This window comes from Streptopelia decaocto, assembly GCF_964273445.1.
Source record: "Streptopelia decaocto genome assembly, chromosome: Z".
Lineage (NCBI taxonomy): Eukaryota > Metazoa > Chordata > Aves > Columbiformes > Columbidae > Streptopelia > Streptopelia decaocto.
The window spans coordinates 77,269,724-77,295,193 of NC_138657.1; the positions used below are offsets into that span (position 1 = coordinate 77,269,724).

Sequence of the window (25,470 nt, forward strand, 5' to 3'; positions counted from 1 at the left end):
GAAACAGGACACAGGCAACAGCTGGGTGAACAGATTCCAACACAGCCAATCTAAAAAAAACCATGTTTTAATTATTGCTGACATCTTCTGATAGTCTCCAGTATACCATTTAGGCAAGAAATTAGAGACTGAAATAAAGAAAACCCTGCAGGAAAGCCTTGCCTAAGCTGGAGTGACACTTAATACTTGGAGGAAATGCCTTAGGACAGAAGGCTTTCTGGAGTTGTATAAATGACATGTCTAGTAATTTTTGTTGAACTGAGTTGTATAAATTCCTGAGTTCTTCCAGAACGTATGGGACCCAGAAAATGGGATTACTAGGTGCATTTCTCACATGCAATACAAAATATTAGTGCATTCAAAGGAAGTCAAGTCACTCCTTGAGATATTTGGAGGAGGAAATTATGTATAAGCTGTTACATTACTGCTGCCAGTTCATATGTACCTCTTTTATATTGACCAGCAGACCATTCTGCTGTAAATACAGCAAAAACACCTCATGAAAGACAGAAATTCATATCAGACTACACAGTCTCAGAAACAGTACTAAATCCACAGCTCATCAAAATTCAAGGCTACTATATTAGACTTATTTTTTAGGCCCAAATCATCAATCTTGATCCAGATTTCAAGCCTTTATTTCAAAAAGCTAAAGAAAAAAATAGCGAGACATGGTACATTATATTACATTACAGAACATGACAATACATCTTTTGAATACCTGCAATTATTTAGCATGACTAGCAACTTCTGAAACTTATATTGGATTTCAATAATGAAATAGATGCTGTGATATATATCTGGAACTTTTCTGATAAAAAGTTTACAGGTTAGTAAATAATAGGAAAAAAAATTGCATAAAGAAATAAATAGTCAGAGTAGAACAAGCATCTTAACTTTGCCTGAAATATTAACATTTATTCAGTAAAAGTAGTCTACTTGTAAAAATGCAGCAATTCACATAAGGATAATGACTCAAGTCATACAGACTCTTCCTGAACAACTGAATGCAGTGCTGCTGTTTGCAGCTTTGGGAAATGAGAATGAAGTAGCAATTGCTAACCATCTCTAATATGTCTTGGTAGTCAAAGATTCAGCTCAAAAGCAATAAAACATTTGCATCTTTTAATTTAGTAACTATGCACAGCCCACTATGCAATATGATGCTGAAAATTCAGCTCTGATGACTTAGGTCATTATTCTTCCTCACTGAAGGAGGAATGGTGTTGTAGCAAACAACTTAAACTACTTCTGACTTGCTGAATCTCCATCTTCACATATACTGAGCTAAAGGAAAGCCCTACCTGAATTTTATTGCCTTTCAAGATGGACTTCTTATTAAAAATGTAGAGCTTACTTAAAAGAAAGACAAAGCTTAGTAGGACACAGTCTTTCACTTATTTCTAGCTGTGCATGATGGTCAAGTACTCCAAATTATGGGGACTGTAAGCCTGAACTTGCAAGTTTTAAATTCGATGTTGGCCCTGTAAGTTCAGATCACCTCTTGATAAGTAGAAGATATTATGGATTTTTCCTTTAAGTAAACACAAGCCTAATCTTTTAAGAATGCCCCATCATTAAACATCCACTTTCGAAAGTAATTTTATCCAGGCTCCCCTTCTTGGGAGAAAAGTGAATGTAAATCTGAGAGCAAAGGTAGTATGCTGTGTTTTCCTTCCTGGCACAACAGATAATTGGTATAATAGTGCTGTCTAGTGTTTTCCCTGTGTTGCTATAAACATCTCAGGTCTGTGCTACAGAAAACAAACACTTTTTATGTTTCCTTATATTAGCCCTTAGATTCCAACTCGTCCCTCTCCATCTTAGACAAATGGGATCACATAGATCCTTTGCCTGCTATTTGACTAGTCTTAATTATTCATTTTTTGTCTTTCAGGTTTATAACTATGTGGTAAAAGACAGGTTTAACTGGGCGAAAGTCCAGAATGGGAAATCATCCAGCTAGTGAAGCATTGAGGACATCAAATCAGTGGTACTGATGATCAGTATTTTCCCTAGCTTGACATCTGTTTGCAAACACTCACAGCCAAAATTGTTTTGAAAGGCAATGTCAGCCTTAGGCTTTGAAGCTTGCCTCCTCAGATGCATCAGTGAATCTCTCTACCCCTTACTACTTGCTATTTTCTTCTGTGAAATGACACAAAGCATATAATCATGCACAAGAGAGACAACATTATCTGGTGTTTGTATCTGATGAGTAGAAGTCAAGATTCCTGGGCTTTACCTCTGACACCATTACTGATTCTCTTGTCACTCCTGTCTTAGGTGCGTATTTAATATGTACATTAAATAAGAGAACACAATCACATACATAAGAAAAGTTTCTGGAAACCTTCAGTTTTAATTGATTTAACTTTCAGCATGTGATGATTCTTTGGTTGTCATTTCCAGAAACTATTCTAGTAAATGTCGCTACTATTAAGAATCTCTTTGCACTTAAAGGGAAAATAAAAGAATATTAAAAGATGCATATATTTTTGAAAAGACTCTTGGGAACACTGTTCCAGACTGAAAAACTTTATGTGCTGATTTCTTCCTCAAGCTAACATTTTATTGGAAAATAGAGTACCTTTAAAAAAGTTCCCAGTGTAAACCAAGTAACAACCTGCAGTAATTATCATACAATATCGACTAATATTATATAATAATATCATTATAGGATAAGTACAGTGGTTACTCTATATTAACACTATGTTAACACTGCTGTACACATTAATTTAAAATATATTTTTGTATGTAAATATAAACATTTGTGTAAATTAATGTTTTCATGAGCCTTCTCTGTCTTTTCCCTACCAAAATTAGTACTTATGGTTAATTTTTTTTCTACACGTGTTGCAGGATAAAAACCGTGTCACTAAATAAATCAGTCCACATTTCTGTCTTGTAGCTCATGCTGTCATCAACATCAGAAACTTGCTTACGGACAAAACATGAAAATAAACCAAGGATAGATAATAAGTCTGCTATATCCTTGCAGATTCTGGGAATCTAAGGCTTGGACACAGAGCTAGAAATATAATGTTTTTTATTTAGTCCTCCTTGGGTGGCTGATTGAATTACTTTCTTAATCCATAAAAATAAACAAAAAAAAACAAACAAGCAAAACTTTGACATTTGTAATTTCTGCAGCAACAAGTTCCATGGTTTAGTTATGTATCGTATAAAAATTAATATTCTTTTATTATTTATGTTTTCCATTACGTTTTCTATCCATGCCAAAATTCTTCTAATTTCCTGTCAGAAACCGAAATTTATTTGATACAGCAACATATTGAAGCTGTTTAATACCCCATTGTCTATCTGCTCCTATATTTTCAAATTCTACTATATCACTTTTTAGCAAACTGAAGGACACCACCACTTCTTACCGTATTGAAGCAATACTTATTGACCTGTAGCAGTTGCCTTGTTCTGCTCTGTTCTTTATTCCCTTGCTAATATTTCAGTTTGATTTTTGGCTCCTATAGAGCATTGAGCTGACAGAAATCATTCAACAGTAATTCTAAGTTGACTTTTTTTCACTGTTGATAACTTGTTTACAGACCTTTGCCATGTGTTTATTGTCATGGCTGTCCCTTTACTACTTTCCCATCTTCAGCATGGCATTTCTTATCATCCAGTCTTTAAATACATTAAGAATGACTCCTAAACCTTATCATGGTCTACTGTCATTTTCATTACCTCTTGTAGTTAAATATTATTGAAAATATTTCATCTTATTGTCCAGTTACTAGTTAGTATATTTACAACAGGAATATCTATATCTACATCTACATGGAATTACAAGGATAGTCTCTTTTCATTGTTGACCATTTATTCCTGCCTTTTAATGCTTGTGACATGTGACATCTTCCTTCAATTTTTTTGTTATTCACATAAAACTCTTTGGAAATTTAAGGGAAATATAGGAACTGGAATCCTGTTCACTGCATGTTTGCTGACTTAATCAAAGAACTCTGAAAGATTTGTTAGGCATGAGTAACCCCTGTGAAATCCATGATTACTTCTGCCTGTAGAAATATATTCATTCATGTACTTGTTATTTCTGTTATTTCTTACAGTAGCTATCAATTTGTTCAGCAAAACTCAGCTCTACTGGTCTGTAGCTCTCTGAAATGTTCTGAAGTTGTCATCTTCCATTTTCCTGGTGCTGATTCCATTTCAAACATAGCTAATAGTTCAGCAATTTTATACTTCAGTTCTTTTACAATTATTGGGTCAATACTGTCTGTTCCTGATGATTTGTTACCATTCATATTATCAGTTGTTCCTAAAACCTCTTATTTCCAGCATTTTCATAAGCTGCCCAAGTACTGAATTTAGACACTCTACTAGAGAAACACCCAAATCTGAAGTCCTAATTCTAAATTTTGGGAAGTTTATGTTCAGACTACAGATCTTCTATAACCATCACTCTTGATAGATATAAATAATGAACTGAAATTAATGCTATAATTCTATTTTTCAATTTAAGGTAACCATATTTCTCTCTTTCAAAATCATCTTACCATTCTCTGTCTTTCTTGTGATTGTTCAGAATACATATATTACAAAATCCTTTTATTTAGGTACATTATTCATCAAGATAAATCCACAGATACAGAAGCAGGTAAAGATAGAATATTACTGACTTTGTTCAGACCTTTGGTAGGATTTTACTGAGAACCACAAGCAGGCGAAAAAAAGATATGGTGTAGGCACTGTTGATACTTTCATTGATAGAGAAAAATGAAGATGTCCTAATTTATCTGTCTCTTTTCAGTCACTAACTATATAAATACAACCACACATTGAAGAAGTAAAAGGTTTAATACATTATAGTGGATAACAGCATTATGGATTTCCTTAGTAATATCTTACTACTTACTACTTACTAGTGAAGTCGACTCCGAACTGGCTGAAGGAAAGAAGCCAGGGAGTTGTGGCCAATGGGGTAGAGTCTAGTTGGAGGCCAGTATCTAGTGGAGTGCCTCAAGGGTCAGTACTGGGGCCAGTATTATTCAATATATTCATCAATGATTTGGACGAGGGAATAGAGTGTACTATCAGCAAGTTCGCTGATGACACCAAACTGGGAAAAGTGTCTGACATGCCAGAAGGCTGTGCTGCCATCCAGAGAGACCTGGACAGGCTGGAGATTTGGACAGGGAAAGATTTAATGAAATATAAAAAGGACAAGTGTAGAGTATAGCATCTAGGTAGGAACAACCCCAGGTTCCTAGTATAAGTTGAGGAATGACCTATTAGAGAGCAGTGTAGGGGAAATAGACAGCAGGATGACCATGAGCTAGCACTGCGCTCTTGTGGCCAGGAAGGTCAGTGGTACCTGGGGTGTATTAGAAGTGGTGTGGTTAGTAGGTCCAAAGGGGTTCTCCTTCACCTCTACTCTGCCCTGGTGAGACCACATCTGGAATAGTGTGTCCAGTTCTGGGCCCCTCAGTTCCAGAAGGACAGGGAACTGCTGGAGAGAGTCCAGCACAGAGCCACAAAGATGATGAAGGGAGTGGAGCATCTCCCTTATGAGGAAAGGCTGAGAGAACTGGGTCTCTTTAGCTTGGAGGAGACTGAGGGGTGACCTCCTTAATGTTTATAGATACATAAAAGGTGAGTGTCACGAGGATGGAGCCAGGCCCTTCTCGGTGACTACCAATAGTAGGACAAGGGGTAATGGGTTTAAACTGGAACACAGGAGGTTCCACTTAAATTTGAGAAGAATCTTCTTCTCAGTAAGGGTATCAGAACACTGGAACAGGCTGCCCAGGGGAATTGTGGAGTCTCCTTCTCTGGAGAAATTCAAAACCCTCCTGGACACATTCCTGTGTAACCTCATCTAAGTGTTCCTGCTCTGGCAGGGGGATTGGAATAGATGATCTTTTGAGGTCCCTTCCAATCCCTAATATTCTGTGATTCTGTGATACTTAATTTCAAGTATCATGGGATATATATATTTTTATTACCATGTTGTGTTAATCTTCTGTCTAAATATCAGTGTTTTTTTAGATGACTATTTTCTGCCAGAGATTTCAACACTACAAAGCTTTCTGCTGCTTCTTTCTGGTTTTGAATTTTGAAGAAAAATAGCCATTCCAACCCTATTTTGCTTTAAAGAAACACGCTTCCAAAGAACAATAAACTTTCTAGTCATGAATTGAAGGAACTTTTTAAGTAAAAGAATAAAGAAGATTCTTGTACCACTGTGTATGTTTGGCATAAATGTAAGCCTTTAACTTCAGTGCACAAGGGAAAAAAAAAGTACCTATCAGAGTTATTGCATAGTTTTTTATGATTGCTTTAATTAATTATCTTCTCTTTCCCTTATGGCCTTTTTACCTCTGTTCCATAAAAAGCAATTTCTCTTTTACAGATCTTCCACATTGAAAATGTCAAGCAATCAGGACAAACATAAAATTATTTTTATGTGCTAATGTTCCAAAATTAATAAAATTAGTATTGTTTCATTGCTGTTGTTCAATTTAAATGACATAAATAGCACTAGGTTGATAGCTCTAGAGAATGAAGATGACCACAGAACAGTGGTACAAATAGAGCAAGTTTCTTCAGCATGTTCTGATAAACTAATTGCACCTCAGATTGACAAAGCTGTGACATGGTTAAAAATTCAGTTCTTATTTTTAAATTTTTATTAAGAATGCCAGGGAAGTTTTCCAGATGAGACCATGAGGGCACTTTCATCATTGTCCCATCTAGACACAGTTTCATATTCCAGATTCCACAGAGTTTGAAGGACAGAATACAACTGAATTCCCTGGATTTTTTGTAAATTATATGGACACTTTTCATCTGTGAATTATCCTTATACACAATTCTCTGTTATTCTCTTCCTCAAAACAAATGCAAAGGACTGAAGCATATACTTTCAGAAAAAAAAAAAAGCAATATGAACTAAGACCTAGCAGCCCCCCTTACCTTCTATTTCTTCCTCCTCATGGGCTCAAATGTTTATCAAATGAGGTACAAAACTTTAACAAGAGTAAAGACATCAGATGAAATACTATTTGTTTCGAAGTTTAGAAGCACAGTAATACTAAATACTTTTAAAATCTTTTACAGAAATTATTCAGAGGTCAAGGAGGGTTTTGTTTGCAGCCACCATCATGTCTGGAATTCTGCTTGATGTTTCCCAGAGAACTTCCAGGCTTCAGTCCCACTGATTACAAAGTGCTACTGACCCTGGTTTTGGGAGCATTATCATCCTGATAGGGCTAACTGGCATCACCATTCACCTTGTAGTCACAGGCAATCATCAGTGAAAACATCTGATTGACTTCAGATGAGAAAAAATGGTATTAAAAGGGAATCTAACTTTTCTATAAGCAAGATTTCTTCAGTGAGGTGCACTGGGAAAGTAACTACACAGGTCTGTAGACTAAATCAAGTCAGATGCCATTATAGTGTGACGAATACTTGATGCATATTTCATTTCAAAGAATTCATAGAACACCTTCTCTGCTCCTTCTTCCAACTTCCTGCTTTTCCAGCTTCTCTTCTGACTCCATGAAACACAAAACCACCTGCAATCCCTTCCCATCCTGTAACAAATATCTTATTAAAAATGTTGTTTTAAAAACAATAACAACAAAACATGAGATCTATATTTATTTTTAATTAAATAGAGAAAATCTATGCTTTTTTTTTATACCTTATGTTAAGAAAGAGAGCAAAAGAGATTGGGAATGTCAGATAATTCTGAGAATCTGGCCATAACTCCCAGACTGATTTCTTGCAAACAGTGTATGTCTTTTTTTCTGGCTTCAGTGGAAAATAGATCAAGGTTTTGTGGTAATAGCTTGCATATGGTTTGAAGAAATGGCCAGGAAAGTTTGACAGAATGGTAGGAAGGTCACTAGCTTTGGTCTGTAGTTTCAGTGGGCTAGCACTAAGCATGTTTGGGATAATATCACTCAGATTTCAGAGGGGAGGCAGGGGAGAGACAACAAAACATATCTATCTCATGCATTCCTTGGGTTTAAAATCCAAGAAATTATGAGCCTTAGAAATGAATGGAGACTCAGAAACAAAGTCAAGTTTTACTTTTTTAATAACAAAGAAAGAAGAGGCAGTATGAGTCACAGCTAGCAAAATAGCAGAAGATATATCTCATTGTTTTGGTAATGAGATTATCATTAAATGTTCAGACACTGTCTTTCTCACCACCTCAGAGATGAAAAGTGAATTCAAAATTTCAATTATTAACTATGTATGACAGGAATACCCGAAGGGTGGCCTGTGGTGCTGATGAATAACCTACAGTGAACACATTGTTCATGTTAGATTACAACGTTAAGACTTGCAGACACACATACACACACACAAAACCTTGTGCATTTGTGTTGATGCTTGTACCAGACAATTAAAAAAAAAATTTAAAATGACAAGACATATTATTTTTGTCCTTACTGACCTTTTTTGTATTGTAGTAGATGGTAAAAATGACATAGATGGGAACAGAGGGCAAGAACATTCCCTGAGCAGCAGAGGAAACAAATGCAGCAATGACAGAAGGAATGTGCATCTTTATTTCTTTTTTGAAATAACAGCCACCAGGACAATGTGGGTGAAGATATTAAACTTTATCAACTCCAATACTGATTAATTTCAAATAAATAAGATACCATACCTTGACTCCTAGAATGAGTCTGGGATTCTGATCAGCAGAACTGTGTGATTAATACTGCTAATGACTGTAACACCAAGACTTGAGTTCTGACATTTTACAGACATTTAGCATCTTCAGTTTCAAGTGTAGTAAAGTGTTTTAATGTCATTTTATCATCTGTAATTTCCAGAACTTTCTTGAATTAACTATGCTATATCAAACAACTTACTCAGAGATACAGAAGCTGCCATTATGCATTAATTTTATACTGTAAAGTTTTGACATTATGGATAAGAGACTGGAAGTTTCCAGAATGGATATGAGATGCAGATATTTTCCCTTTCATTTTGTTTTTCAGATTATTTGTTTGGGTCAGTGTTTTTTGTTTTGTTTTGTTTTTCCTTGTCATGACTACACAGCTTAAACCATGTCACATAGTGTGAAGCTAAGATGCAGTTATTCTTAACCAAGTTGTTTGATCTGGATAAAACAAATCTCTCTAACTTCTTAAATCATCTGGGGGTGGGGGGAGGGGAAAGAAAAAAAAAAAGAAAAGAAAAAAATAAAAGCAAGCCATTAAGACAAGAATACAAGCAAGTGTTCAAAAAACAAAGATGATTAAACAGATTGATCTTCTTTTCTCTAAATGCTGGGTCATGATATTATTTCTGACACCACAATGAGCTGTAATTAAATTGTGGCAAAATTTTCTCTTTCAAGTATTTTGAGCTACTATTGCAAAAACACACAGGAAGCTATCCTTGCTACAAGGAATTCACATTTATATATAAGCATTGCACTCAGTAAATGCTGTCTCCTATGTTAATCTGCTGCTTTGTCAAGGGACTCTCATTTTTACAAAGTTCCTCATTACTGTCTCCCTTTCAGGACAGCATTTTTGCTCAAGTGCAGATTAACATGAAGAACACACATTAGTTCCACTCTAATTAATCATCTACTTAAACAGTTTCCTGAAATGTAACCGTAGTAAATAATACATAAGAGTTATATTGAAACCTTGATTTTGCTGATGTAAAAATAGCAGCAAGTATATAAAAAGATATGATATCTTCCCACTGCATGACACTCTCTTTCACATATGTGTGCCCCTGTGCAGAAAATGAGAGGAAAAATCTCAAGAGATGGGAGGTCATGTTGCTTTCAGGGATGAATGGTGGAGAGGCAAAAACTGTGCCCCAATTCATACTGCCTGATGTAGTATATTCATGCCTCTACCATTTCGGCATTAAGAACAGGGTGATGCCTCGTTTATGCGCAGTGTGCAAGAGGAAGATTTGCAGACAGGATGATGAACATTCCAGCAAACAAACTGAAAACTAATAAAATGGAATTTCGCAACCAGACTTTTGAAGCACTGTTGATGGAGCATGGCAGGAACCAAGGTAAGAGTCATACACAGCTGTTTACTTAAAACTTTCTCTGTTGGTTAAAAAAAATTAAGTCCTTCAGGGATAATTAACTTCCCTGTAAACAGGAAATTTTTCAGGCTTTTTACTAAGCCCTGTCCACTCAAGAAATGATCCCACTGTGGTTTTCCTTACAAGCTGTATGTCTTTCTGTGGTCACTGTGCAACCAATGTTTTTCCCTCTGAGAAGCTCTGAGGAATGCAACAACACCCTGAACTTTTTCATAAACAAGCCCTGCACAAGGCTGTGTTGCAGTAAGCTTGTGTGGGTAGTTTTCCAACAACAATTGCTTGATTTAGCCAAGAAGAATTACCTTGATGGCATGACTGACAAATAAAAAGTGCATTACAGTCTTCACAACAACTAATCTCCCAATTTACATACAAAACAGACAAATCTCATAGCCCAAGTTCACCTTGAGGAGCAATCTAGATCAAGAAGACACTCTGCTCTGCACTGGTGCAAACTCACCTGAAACACTGTGTGCAGTTCTGGGCGCCATCGAATGAAAAATATATTAGGCTATTGCAGAGTGTCCAGAAGAAGGCTACAAAGTTGGTGAAGGGTTTTGAGGGGAAGCTGTATGAGGAACAGCCAAAGTCACTTGGTTTGTTCAGTCTGGAGAAAAGTAGACTAAGAGGAGACCTCATCACGATCTACAGCTTCCTCACAGGGGAAGGGAGAGAGGTAGGCACCAAACTCTTCTCTTTAGTGACCAATGACAGAATCCAAGGGAATGGCAGGAAAGTGTGTCAGGGGAAGTTTAAGTTAGACATTAAGAAAAGGTTCTTCACCCAGAGGGTGGTGGAGCACTGGAACAGGCTCCCCAGGGAGGTGTCATGGCCACAAGCCTGACAATGTTCAAGAAGAGACTGTCCTCAGATACATGGTGTGAACTGTGGAGTTGCCATATGCAGAGACAAGAGTTGGACTCAACGATCCTTGTGGGTCTCTTCCAACTCAGGACATTCTATGCTCTCATTACATGATTTTATATGCTCTATGCTCTCCGAGCTGGATGGAGAAGGTAAACCAGGTGAAGGTATTAAGTACTGGGAGACTTTTAAAACAACATGAAGAATGTTGCTGTTCAATATCTCTGGCCATGATGTGACCCTGCAGCACCATCCCTAGTGTATATTCTTTGCTGCATGTTTTGTGTTGTCCTGCTTTGGCTACAAGTAATTAGTTGCCTCTGTCTTTCTGTCTTTCTAAAAGGTTTGTTTTGTTTTGTTTTGTTTTTAGTTTCAGTTGAGCTATTCTTTCTTCTCATATAAAGTGTTTTGTTATCTGCATCTTTGTCTGCTTCAAATGTCTTCTGCTTTGTGATGAAGGGATTACAAGGCTTACTGGATAGTTCACTAGAGGTTAACGCAATTGTCTTGGTATGCATGAAGAACAGTGTGGCCAGCAGGACCAGGAAAGTGATTACCCTACTGTATTGGGTACTGTGGAGGATGCATCTTGAATCCTGGGGTCAGTTTTGGACCTCTGACTATAAAAAGACTTTGAGGTGCTGGAGCAAGTTCAAAGAAGGGCAACAAAGCTGGTGAAGGGTCTGGAGCACAAGTTTGATGAGGAGCAGCTGAGGGATCTGGGAGGGTTTAGCCTGGAGAAAAGGAGGTTGAGGGGAGACCTTCTCGCCCTCTATACCTACCTGAAAGGAGGTTGTAGCATGGAGGGTGTTGGTCTCTTCTCCCAGGCAGCAAGTGATAGGACAAGAAGAAATGGCCTCGGGTTGCACCAGGGAAGGTTCAGATTGGATAACAGGAAAAAAACTGGAAGGGTTGTCAAGCACTGGAATAGGCTGCCCAGGGAAGTGGTTGAGTCACCATCCTTGAAGGGATTTAAAAACTTTGGAGATGAGGCTCTCAGGGACATGGTTTAGTTCTAAAGTTCAGTTATGGTTGGACTCGGTGCTCCTGAGGGTCTCTTCCAACCAAAATAATTCTATGATTCTATGAGAAACGAGCTAACAGTTTCATTACAATTTTCAGCCTGTGTAATGTGAAGCTGTGGTTTTGGCTTTTTGTGGAAATATAAAACCATTGTAATGACAAATACAGAAACTGTGCATAAATGAACAGTTACTAGACACGGTTAAGTTAATAATAGTAGAATTTCCTTCCAACATACTACAACACTCAAACTGACTTTTACAATTGCATTGGCATAGAAAAGCATACACTTTTTGGTGGGCAGAGGAAATACAAACAGATATTACATAGATGATGTAAGGAAGACTTCTTAGGACAATGAAGAGTGCAAAAAAAAGTTGAAAAATCAAAATCAATTAAAAATAAATAGAGATTAGAGGTGTAGAGGAACAGAACAGAATCCATATATATATTGGTAATGTAAGAAAGTCAAATAAAAGGTTTGGCAGCTTTCTAAGATAATAAAACTTCATGACAACTTCAGTGTTTTTATTTCCAAATATTCAGACAACTGTCATAGCACCACCAAAACAGCAAAAGTGGCTTACATTGTTCAGAACTTCAAGAATAAAAGAAGAATATGATGTGATTTTGTGTAGGAAAAGAAAAAATTTAGGTAAGTGAATGCAAGTGATTAAAGCACCTCCTTACAAATGTAATTCATTCTCAGCAAGCATTTATGCTAGTGAAATTGAACTGGAAAATGAACAACCAAGATGATATCAAGGTGTATGAATGAATTAATCAAAAAAAATCATTGCAACATTCAAATACATAGTTTTGAAGCATTTTCTCTTCTGTGCCATATTCTGTGCTGGCTTGTTTCCACTAAGGATACCACTATGGTTTTTGTAGTTGTTATTCGGACTAAACCTGCCTGAATGCATTTGAGATATTGTAAGATCAGAGCTCACACTGATATTCAGAAGTGAGTGCCACCTAACAATGATGATTAGATTCTATTCATTCAGATACCAAAGGAAAGCTGACCATGTTTCAAGAGTCTAGTCTGTAGTTAACAGCAACAATAATAACAGAATGAATCAGTGAGTTTACATTCTCAACTGAATGGAGGTCACAAACAATATTGTTAGTCTTTGTCTCATCGAGGTATTCCTGTGTAAAGACTAGGAAGATAGCTGTCCTTTCCTCCCTCTACAGTCTGCAGATGGACAGACATCTTCATGGACAGATTAATCTTATTTTATAATACACTTTTACGATATGTGATAATTCCTGTTTTTCTGTATGGATTTCATCTGGCCAACTCACTTAGGCTAATGTTAACTCAAAAATATACCATTCTTTGTCGTTAAATAACAGGAAATGCTCTTCCCTTGACTTGTAGTTAAAGGGATTAGAAGAAACAATGAAATCTCTCACTCTGTGTAGGGCACTGGCCTGAGAAATGGGATACAGGAATCTTCAGTAGACTATCTCTTCTACTTAAATGTCTTTAAGAGAAAATGGAACTGTTGGTGGTAAACGACATTTACAAAATTGAGAGCTGTTTTAACCACAAAAGCAAAGTAATTCAGTTTGATGCTAAGGTAAGAATTTCAGAATACTGCAGTTTAATGACTGCTATGAGTAAGAGAGCATTTAGTAAACAGTGCTTCATAGTCCTGAGCTGGAAAATGAAAATAAAATAAAACATAATCTTATATTCTGTAAGTATTTTCAGTGTCTCAGCCAGACATCAGAAGGTATAAACTGACAATGTTTGAAATATACTAAACAGTTATTCATGCAAAAGAAACCAAACCAAAAATTTAAACCAAAACAAACTAAATAACCAAACAAAACCCCACAACACTGTCTAGTAATTAACAGGTACTTCATGGTTTTAGAAGCCAGCCTAAAAATAGAACAACTGTCAAAACAATAAATCTAAAAATTGATGCTCACAATGTCTGATAACCATTCAGCTCATCTTGAACAAATTCCAGAATAAAACCTCATTGAAGTAAAAATTCTCTGCAGGCAGCTGATTCAGATCATGAGAACGTACAGTTACCGTAATCTTGTTTTGAGAATTATCTTATGGTATAATAAAACATAATGAATCCCCTATAATTAAATAAGATATTGTTTCATGTTAAAGACAGATTTCATATTGATTTCATATTTTTTAATGAAGGAGGCAGGCTGTAGTGGGAGAGAGAAGGAAGAAAATGCTTTCAAAATACTGCTCCTGCCCATATTTGTACTTGAAGGCAATGAGACAATTCATGTGTAGAAGAATAAACAACTTTTCAGCACCAAGACTGTACTGGCAAAACTAACAGCCTTGGTGACAGGCTTCCCAGAGAGACCAAGAGCTGAATGAAGTTTGAGCTGCCCTGTTAACCTTGGACTCAATGGACATGATATTATCCATAGATTCAGCTGACCCCACAGCTTATTCTTCTGGGGTCCAACAAAAGAGTATAAGGAAAACGTCTCCATAAAGGCTATGCAGTTTCTACATAGGTAGAAATTCTAGAGGGATTCTCAGGTCCACATTAGGAGTTTGAAAAAGCTGCCAGGAAATATCTGTTCTTTCCAGCTCAGGGCTACAGCACATTTTTCAAAGGAGCTTATGTAGTTATAATAGTCATCCTCCGAATTGCTGAATGTAATATATTGCAATGATCAGTAGGAAAAGTGTTATGTATATTTGTTTCAAACAACCTTCACCAGTGCCATGTGTGTTTAATATAAATTATTTTAATTAAAAGCTGCAATTTAACATTAACATGGCCTGAGTTCAAACAGGATCAGCTGTTTATTGTGTTTTTTGAAGATGAATGTGTTTTAATTAGATGCTTATCCATCATACAGATTTTAAACTTCAGTAAGAACCAGACATTACTCTGGGGTAAAGTGAAAAATCTTACCTGAAGTGGAAGTATCTATTGCACTTCATATCTGCTGGTCCTAAATGTTTCTGAAACTCTAAAGACATTAAAATACGTGTACAGCCTATCTCTATTAATCTAAGGACTTGAGTGTTAAAAAACCACTGAAATTAAAATGTTATCTAGTGAAGCACTTAGTACTCTACTTTTTACAACAAACAGCTGTTGGATAAAATATATAAAATACTTGAATATTTGTTAGAGCAAAGGCTAAAAGTCCAAGAATGAACACAGATGAATGCCTTAACCACTTCTGTTCATTCACTTTGCCAGCAAATCTTTCAACGCAAAATGGAACAAGGTCAGAAAGAACTAGATGCAGCTGCAGCAGGAATGGTTGAAGAGGAATGGAGAATGGCGAGAGCCTTGGCACCAGATTGAATATCCATATCAAGATAAAAAGTTATGATACTTTTTCTCCATAGTTGTTTCACAGTTGTTCCCCCACATTTTTTCAGAGAAAACGTGAAGTGTTTATTCTTTAGGCTGATCAATGTAATTATTATTTTTTATTTAAGAAGTACAGACGAACCCATTTCTTAAGACATTAAAACAGACAGGCATTCTTAAAGACAACAAAGATTTCACTGAAGCCATCAGAAAATTAAAAAAAAAAATTAAAATTAAAAGCTTTTTGGTGCTGTTTTTTCAGTAGTGTTTCTCCTAGCACAAGATTTTAATTGCAGATTAGTTTTATTCTTGTAGTCTTGTTGATAGATTTCAGGCAAGTGACATACATCATTAATTGTATTGTGTAGGGAATCACATTTTGAAAAAGAGCTTTGTCTGGCTGAGCTGCTACAGCCTGTCTGATTGTTGTAGAATTGACATTAAATGGAAACGATGCCCGGGAATGTTGAACTTAATGTTATGTTTCCAAATACCATGAATAACATTACAGCAGCTTCAATGAATTTCATAGGACAAAAATGTTGTTAACCAAAGCAACAATATTAGCCCTGGTGCCCTGGCTGAATTTCAATCTGGTTAATTGCATTTCGACACCTATTATTGCTCAGTTCTTTGCATTTGGTATGTTTGTATACCTCACTGTTTTTTCATTGATACGTTAATGCCATACACTGTCAGACCATTGTTTTCTGTCACCCCAATTATCTGGGGTGACACTTTTTACCATCCAAGCACTTTTAATGAAGTTGCAACTACAGTACATGACCTTCAAAATATTCCTTTCACTCTACTTTCCCACAGTTCATCAAGTTACTTAGATATTGCTTAACCTAATGGGTAAACATAGATATAGCATGTTTCAGTGTTTGTTAAACATAGAGCACAACCTCACTTCCCAGTACTGAAATAATAAGCTGCTAAAACCCATTAATATGTGTTTAAAGCTGGGCACAGAGATGACCTCCCACACATTAGTGATTCACTTGAGGTCTGAGAAGCACTCTGAGTAGTATTTCCTTATCACCTCCACTTAACCATGTTTTGTTTTGAATTGTGGAGTGGTCTCTGAGAACATTACCTGAACTATGGGTGAAATTTAAGTGAAGATATGCTTCAGGAGCACAACATTTACACCTCAGCACCAGCTAATCATGGAGACAATAGCTCTGGAGTAGAGCTAGTCCAAAGCTAAAAATCAGTTCCCAAACTGTAGACTTCAGAGTAAACTGTTTTTTTTTGTTTTGTTTTGTTTGTTTGTTTGTTTGTTTGTTTGTTTGATACAGTTCTATTCCTGTTGGTTTGTGCTATTTGTTTCTGCAAGCGTATTCAAAAGCTTTATTCAAAGGAGTAGATTTGCATTGTATTATCTTACTAGTCTTTGATAGGAGAGTGTCCCATGGCTCAAAGTCTGGATTGCAGAATATTTAAAAAAACTCTTCTGACTTTGCCGTGTTTGTTGACAGCTGTAGAGGGGTTATAGAGGAAAATATTCTGAAGACCTAAATCCCGGTTCATTAAAAACTTTAAAAAAAAAAAAAATAGGACCATGATTTGGAATTGCCTTGATACAAATTCAGACAAGATCTTCAGTTACAACCTTGTATGGCAGTTTTTGTGTGTTTGTCATATCTCAAAGACATAATTTCCAATATAATTCCCAAGAGCTTGTCTGTACCCTTTAATCTTGAGTACTGCTTGTAATATCTAATTCAGACACCCACGCACACTGATTTTCCATTTTGGGAGGCAGGAAAAGGTCATCAAGGCACATGTAAAACATTTAAATTGAACATATATTTTTGTATGCATTGACAGTGATTAAAATATAAATGGCAAATAATACACAAAATCAGAAAGAGGTAGTGCCAAATATAACTCTCTTCTGAGAGTCATCACATCATTTAGTGAATAAAGCTTTCTTGTAGGTAACTGTAGGTAACTGTAGGTGATCAATCATATCCCATTTTTGTCAGGGTGAGGTGCAATGTCCAGCAGAAAGTTTGTTCAGCAGAACAACTCAGTCCACATCCCTCCCCCCGTCTGGTATAGAAGTGCCCTATAGGCTGCACAGATTGTACTCTATGTTGCATTTGGCACTGTTGTTAGAAGTCTCAAGCTGTGTGTCGAACTGGACCTAGATTGTCACCATTAAGGTTTTGTCACAGTCTGATTTATGAGGAAGGTCAATGATTTGGAAACAAATGTGCAGTTTTAAATGTAGAACATTAGATCTTGATGACTGATTTCAGGCTTAACACTGCCTTGGATTTTCTTCAGGTAGAAGAAAGAAGACAAAGAAATGGGGAGAAGAGTGACAGGATAAGTGGAAAAGAGCAGACAGGATCATGTGAGCACAGATGCTAATGAACTGAAAAATCCTATTTTATTTAACTGTTACATACGTCTGCACAGAAGTCAGTCATTTGAAAGTAATTGTAATGTGTATAAAGAGCCTTTTAAGATTCTATATAGGCAAATCTTTTTTTCTCCCCCTTTTTGAAGTTTCTGCTTATTATTAAGGATATTTCCCATTCAGTACTGTGTCACAACCAAGGAATTTCTAAGATACTCTCTCTCTAACTCACTCCCTTGCACACATACATCAATGCAAACAGCAAGTAGGAAGCATAAACGAAGTAAAAGGAAAAGAATGAGCAAAGATTACTAAAAACCTTGAGAGAGCCACACCCAGTGCCCTCATAGTCAAATAAATTTACTGCTCTATGGGTGGCAGTGGCTCAAGTTTTATATACAGATCTAAGTGAATTCAGATCTTGCATGTTTCCATCTTACCTGAACTCCCTAATAACACAGCCACTGCCTTTTCAGTCAACGACAATCTTATATATATTTAACCATTTTAACTAGATTTTTTTTCCAGTTTGAGTTCGAGAAATCATTAAATCTGATATTTTTATGAAACAAACGAACAAACCAACCAAACACCTGTATGACCTGTATGGCTGGTAACTTCCCAAGAAAACAAGGGGTTTGCGACAAAAACCCTGACTGAATCTTCTTTCATGTTGGACACATATACAATTTCTGACAAAAAAAGTGGCATTCCTTTTCAAGTAAATACATCGATTGGCCAAGTTTACTTTAAGATCCATAACATGAAGGAAAAGTACTGCCAAGTTCTTAATTTATTATAAATCCTAGTGTGTGCTCTTTGATTAAATCTCATCTTGTTCTAATAATTCTCAGTAGTACTGTACAGCATATGCTACAGAAATCCCTGAGGTAACTAAGGAAAAACCACAACACAAACAACAGAGAATTTGCTTACTTGTCTGAACTCTTCAAGATCTATTTTGTTTCCCACAAGTACCAAGGGGATGTCATAGGTGTGCCGGACACGATAAATTAGTTCCTTAAACTCAGCAGCTTCTTGAAAGGATTGGCGGTCTGTGATGGAATAGCAGATAATGAAGCCTTCTCCGCCTCTCATATATTGGTCCCTCATGGCTGTGAATTCTGCCTGTGGAACAGGAGGAACATGTTCAGTAATTTGGCAAACAAAATGATCCACCTGTAAATAAGGAACTTGCGAAAAAATTCCCCCATTCCCTACATAATTTCACAGTGCTTGTTTTATAGTTTTAAATACTGTTCACTGAATCTTGTTCATCCTTCTTGGGTCATCATCCTGGGCAATACATCACCAGGATTCCTCTTAAGACCTTTTTTTTTTTAAAAAAATAAAAATGTTTTGCATCAAAGGAAGTCTATCCTCTTAGAAAATGAACTTATTATGCCAGTGCCTGCATATAGAAAATACTGTTGCATGTTATTTCTAGAACCTTCTGCAGTGCTTTCGGTACACATAGATGACTTGCAATTGACTGAAAGCTGACAGGTGTAAAAGAAGAACTATATGGATGTCTAGGGATTGCAGACAGGTATAAACTCCTTATTATGTGCTCAATTCAAAAGCTCAATAGTATCAAAAAGATATTAATTGACTCCCAACTGCTTTGGAATAGTGCCTAGTAAAACAGGAATAGAATCTGCAAGAAGTTCTGCTCTTTCAAATTCTCTCGGAGAAGCTGGGGGTTTCAGTTCAGTGTGGGATTATACCATTAAATGAAAATGAACACTTTCAAATAGTATGAGAACTGGCCTAATTTTCTCTTCCTGCACTTTCCTCTACTTATGCATGTATTTATTGTCACAGCAACTCTTCTGGTTATCAGTATGTTTTTTCAGAAGTATTTAACTGCCACATTGTACAAAATTCAAGATTTTGTTTTCAAAAACTAGTCTCAAGCACTGTGGCTTGAGAATATGTTTTAAAGCCAGTTTCTTTTTCAAGTTTGATTGCTCTTCTTGATTACAGCCCAGAATAACCCAACACCATGGCAACAGTCAGTCAGGATCAGAACCCTCCTGACAGAATCAGTTCTCTAGAGATATTAAGATGCAGGAAGGTCTGATAAAGCAAGAAATACACTTATCAACATTGGACTGTTTCTGTGAGCAGCAGGATACAATATCACATACTGTATTTTTCACTGTGTTGAGAATTTAGGCTAGAGTTTTTAAAACAGTTTACATTATAGATATATCCTCAGTTCTTGCTGAACATTGAAGGCAATATATTGCTTATGCTCTTTTAAAAGTCTCAGCCTTAAATCTCTCCCAATAGTCACTCATGTTGATTGATTATACTTTCTGTGAATAGACTTTCCTGTTGACCATTATCATTTATTCATGATGTATCTTTTACCCAAGGGCTTTCTTATATATCATTCAAAATATTTCACCTGCTGCAGGAAAAAGTTCATAGACTAAGCTCCAAAATAGCAGACTAATAGGCAATTTGAGGGTAAGATTCTGTTTTGAGACTTACTCAGAATTTTAAGGTCTCTAAACTACCACCATTGGCATCCCAGGAGAGTTTATTAACTACTAAGCTACAGCATAGGGTAGATCAGGCCATATTCTATCCTGTTGTCTTGAAACTATATGTGTAAGAAGTAGGGCAGCAGTGGGAAGAAGAATAGAAGATGTCAAACAAAATTCTACACTCTGTTGGTGTGGGAGAGAAAATAAATGGAGATCTGTCTCAGTTGCCAGGTCTTTGCCTGCCATCTGTATTAGATAGCCATTGGATTAACAAACAAAGTAATACCAAACTGGAGACCATACCCAGGATCTCCAAGATATGGACAAGTGTCAATGACTAAACACAGAGACTTACTCCTTCTCCCTTACTCACCCTCAGATCCCAAGTTTTCCTGACATAACTAGGGTCTCTCTGCATCCTCCGATCCCCTGTGCCCTGATTGTCCTCTATTTGCATCAATCACCAAACACTGTTTTGCACCATGATTAGTAAGGCAATCTCATTTGTAGGAGGAGTTGAACAAGGCCAGGAACCTCTCAGGCTGAGCAGACAATGGAAACCTTAATTGGAGTGAAACTTGTGGATTAAGGCTTCCAAATTTAGGTGTCTGTGTAGCTGCAGGCCACTGAGCTCCTGTAATGGATTATAGTGAGCAAGTCAATGCAATTAATGGACAACAGATTGCCTCTGCTGATGAAAAATTGTTATCTCTTTATTTATCTAGTTAACTATTTTTTTATTTATCTGTTTCAGAGGGAGCCGAACATTTATAGAACTGCATGAAGCCACTAGCTCCCACGTAGGCAACTAAGAGTAGATGTTTTCATACAGAACCTAAATTTCAGCCCAGATAACCTGTCTTCCTGGTTCAGAGATTTCATACATCACCTACTGTAACATTGTATGATTATTATGCACAGCCTTTTACAAAGAATGAGCTCTGCTTAAGTGAGATTATCCACCTATAGGAGGTACTCAGAACCTTGTACCTCCATTTATAGCCATTCATGGCAAAAAGGAATTAGGTCATGTCTCCCTCTTTAAGTTACTCACAGTAAGGCACTTCCTGCAGCATAGGAACTCAGAGAATCACTTCCCAAGAATTCTTAATGATTTCTTTGACTCCCAAGAGAATCTGGCTTCCTATTTTTTTTTTTTTTACTTTGGATTATCGTAAAGAGACAAAACCCTCAGCTTTTAGACACTGCCATTCTTGAGTTGAAATCATTTACCTAATCATTCTGGTTCATAACTGGGCAAAGTTATGACTTTAGGGGTAAGAAAGAATTTCCTTCTGCAATTTTTTATTATGACATGTTATTGCTGTTGATGTATTAGACTAAACAGCCAAAATGCTTTAGTGTCATGTTTGCAGTGATCCATTTTCAGAGACATTAATTACTCTTTGTGAGCTGGACTGCAGACATCTACTTGGTTTTCTGTTGTCATCTCAGTCATTTATGTTCTTTCTTTTTTGATGTTGACTTTTACTTCTCAGCTTTTTCCCCTTGGAATGGTTGTTCATTACAGAGTCAAGGACTCCAAGGTCAAACATAAATAAAACTTTTATTTGATTTCAAGAGAAGTGTTTATTTTTCTCTGTTAATCAGGAACCCCAACATAATATTATATACTCAGAAAAAGAACAAATAAAATTTCCAGTAAACATACCATAAACCTTGCTGTAATAATGTGTACATATTACATATGCAAGCCAAATAATTAAGATGTAATTAAATCTCTTTGTTCACTTTTTATTTCAAGTCCCACTCCAGATTTAGCAGTTTATATCTATGTCTACAGTAAGAACTAAAATTGAAGTTCAGCTGGGTTCAAAGGTAGATGGAGATGGACCTAAAGGTTTTACAGATTTTTCAGTGGTTTTATTTTTATATTTTGCCTGGCTCTCTTATAAAATAAACAGCTGTGTACCTGTGCAGTTGGCACACTAATATCTTTTTTAAATGTTTCCTGCCTTAAAAGTGGCTTTAAAAAAAAAATATTCAGGAACAGTACTAGATGCCATTTGCTACTCAATAAGGGGAAAATATGAAACATTACCGAGTCAGTAAATGCCAAAGGGAAGAGACAAAATGAAATCACACCTCCTTAAAAGGAAATCAATTCTGAGAATTAATGTGAAGATTTGTCATGCTTATAGCACTTTGAAGCTTGATATCAGTCTCTAATACTCTCTTGTGTATTATGACTAAGACTTAACTGAAAAGTGTGGTAAGAAATCTTCTGAAACAAAATCACCATTCTTCTTCAAGAGATGTTATACTTGAGAACAAGCATCAAATCTGGATAGGAACAAAATAAAACTTTTCTAAAAGTTGAAAGAAGTCAGAGCAATATTTTCATTTTCTTTTTCCATTAAAATTGATTGCAGAAAAAAACTGATAGCAATCCCCATATGTCTGTTTGTTGTTGAGGAAAGTTAGCAAGAAAATTTCTCAGTGATTATGTTGCTCCTGAATAGATGTCACGTTTGCCTTTTATTAGTTGTCAGGCATCTCACAAGATTTTTTAGAGAAGACAGAATGACCGCACAGTAACAAACAACAGCTTCCTCAGCATGCTCAGATGTATCCTATCATGTTCTACTGAACTACATACATCCAGCTTAGCTAACTCATCCCTTGTTGATCTCCCTCTGCTAAGGGTAGTGTATCTATTCCTCAGGCTTTCCTGGGAGGCATTAAGACCTGGGAGGCATAAGAGCACAGCTTGTGTGTAAAGACTGGTATAGGTAAAGTCCTAAGTGTGTTATTCCTTTGCATGTTTCTCATCATTAGGCCACTCACTAATTTCAGCAGCTGTCCCACATTTTTTTCTGGTCTCTGTTTAGTTGTCAGTGTTCTTGTAGAAACCTATCTCATTGCCTTTTGAGTCTTTCAAAAATTTCAGCTCTGGCAACACATTAGGTTTCACAATCCAATCCATTAATGACTAAGAAATGCTTTCATACTGATCTTCAGGAGACTGTCCCCATATCCACATTTAATCTTTCTGTATATGCTTGCTTTTCCTATAACGTTTTAGGAGAACAGCTTAGCAAAGAAGAAAATATTTAACCTCTGTTTTCTCTCTGTCATCTTGATTTATACTCTTTTATCCCACTTTTTATAACAAGCAAGAGAAAGCTTTTCATCAAAAGCAGTATTTTAATTAGTTTTCAAAGTAATATTTTTTTCATAGAAATATAAACAGAACTTGCATGTGGCTGTTTGTTTGTGGGTTTTGGTTGTAGTTGTGGTGGTTTTGGTGGGTTTTTTGTTTGTTTTTTCTTTGTTTTGTTGTTTTTTGTTTGTTTAATTAAATATTAGGATTTGTTTATGAGTTACTATCAAACACAACAGTCCAAATCTAACATACAGCTCAGGGCAACTCTGCCCTGCTGACTCCAAGAATCTAGGAAGGTATATCACAAAGTTCACTGGTTCTTTACTGTTTACTCAGTATTTCCTTCTGAACAATGCTGGACAAAGAGTGTTGGGCTAGAAAACCTTCTATCTAACTCAGAATAAATGTTGTTAAGAAGCAACCTCTTCCACATCACCATTTTACACTAGCAGAACTAAAAACTGAAGCCAATTCTCCTAGATCCCCATGTTATCCATTCGTAATAGTTGGCCTCGTCAGCCCCAAAATGATAAGAGAAAAAGAGGGGGAAGAAGTGACAAAAAAAACCAAAAAGGACACAGGCAATGAGCAGTGGGTCACCATATCTGCCCTTCATTTTCACTGTCTTGAGATGTGTTTGAGAAGGAAACAGGGTGCAACAGTTAGAAGTGCCATCCTTCTCCACATTTCTCTGAAGTGTAGTGCTTAGAAATTTAAAGACACCTCAGAAACAAAGGTGTCATGTTTTTCAAACTACACACACACTCCACACATTTTTGATGTCTGCTTTTTTTTTTTTTTTTTTTTATTATGATCTTGACTTGTACGTCTGGAAGAGGTCAGAGCCTCCCCAGGGAGGCCAGCCTCACAGTTTGAGAAATGCCACTTTCTATATCTTCTTGTCTTATGTTCTGCTTGATTTTAGAACCAGGAATCTGCTAACAGATGTTCTTAATCAAAGCTGTCTCCCTGATTACCACAGGGGTCATTCTTATTAGAAAGGGTTTTTTACATTTCTAGTGAACACTGGAGGAGGGGAGGCTAAATTCTTGGAAACAGGCAAGATCTGTGAAATGAACAAACAAGGCTAAAATGAACAAAAATGACACAGGAAACTCAGTGAGGAAAAACAAGTCTTTCAAATAGCAAATGAGAGAAAGGAAAGAAATGACCACACAACAACAGAAATATGTGAAAATACATTGTTGAATTTTTGGTTGCAAAAAAGTTGAGAATTTCTTCTATTTTACGAAAGTTTTTACCAATATGGACAAAGACTGCTTTTAGCAGCAAATATTTTTGTTTGTTTGTTTTTTAAGCCAAAATGCAACCCTGTCTTATATCTCTGTTAATAAATTCTCTCACTTACAAACATCACAGTTGGCTTCACTAGGATTACATACAATTCACCTGGCACTGCTTGTCATAAGGTCTGCTTTGGTTTTCTTTTCTCCCCTGAAATATATTTACCACACTAGTGAGAAGTGCCGTGATAATTATTTGGTTTTTATTAATTTTTCAGACCTTTTTTTTTTTTTTTTTTTTTTGGTGGGGGGCAAGGGAGCAAATGTAAATAGCTTTTAAAAGCTTATTTGTAAAGGCAAGCAGCAAGAAACCTGAAGCAGTTACATTTAAAATGTTAAAGTATCTAGATAGGAAGTTGAGTGTATACTATATGTTATAACCCCCAGTAATACCGCAACTAATTTAGATACTGATGATGCAACTTGTTTCACCTGGTTTCTGCCACTGAAGAGGTAGTCACCTATTCTAAATCAGGCTTCAAGTCTGTACCTACAGTCAGGAGAAAGGGAAAATGAACTCCGGAGTATAATGCAACCCCTTCTCACAGAACTGTTTAAGATACCAAGGATGAATTTATTTATTACCTCTCTCACTATCTCAACAGAGACTAAGTACCAATGCCAGCCTCTGAAGTTTACAATACCAACCACAGTCTTCAACCAGTCTGTTCTCCGCACATTTGGATAATAAAGCTTGTCTTTGTCTTCATTTTAATCTTTTCACTTAGTTTCTAATAGGCTGTTTTATTTTCAACAGAGTTTGAAAAGTCAAGAGGATGTAATATCTAGTGCTGTCTTGATTTCATCTGGGATATTTTTTTTTCCTAGTAATTGTTATAGTGCTGGTTTTTTTTATTTAGAATTAGAATAATTC

At 36.3% G+C, this 25,470-nt stretch overlaps 1 protein-coding gene across 1 annotated transcript in view; it reads right to left on the bottom strand.

Annotated features, from left to right (window-relative positions):
• RIT2 (Ras like without CAAX 2) overlaps nucleotides 1–25,470 on the bottom strand; it is a gene marked incomplete at both ends in the record, with an annotated part of 196,019 nt that overhangs the window by 71,521 nt on the left and 99,028 nt on the right. The window contains one exon of the mRNA XM_082075228.1: nucleotides 18,607–18,798. Coding sequence (XP_081931354.1) covers nucleotides 18,607–18,798 — 192 coding nt within the window. The remainder of the gene's footprint in view (nucleotides 1–18,606; nucleotides 18,799–25,470) is intronic.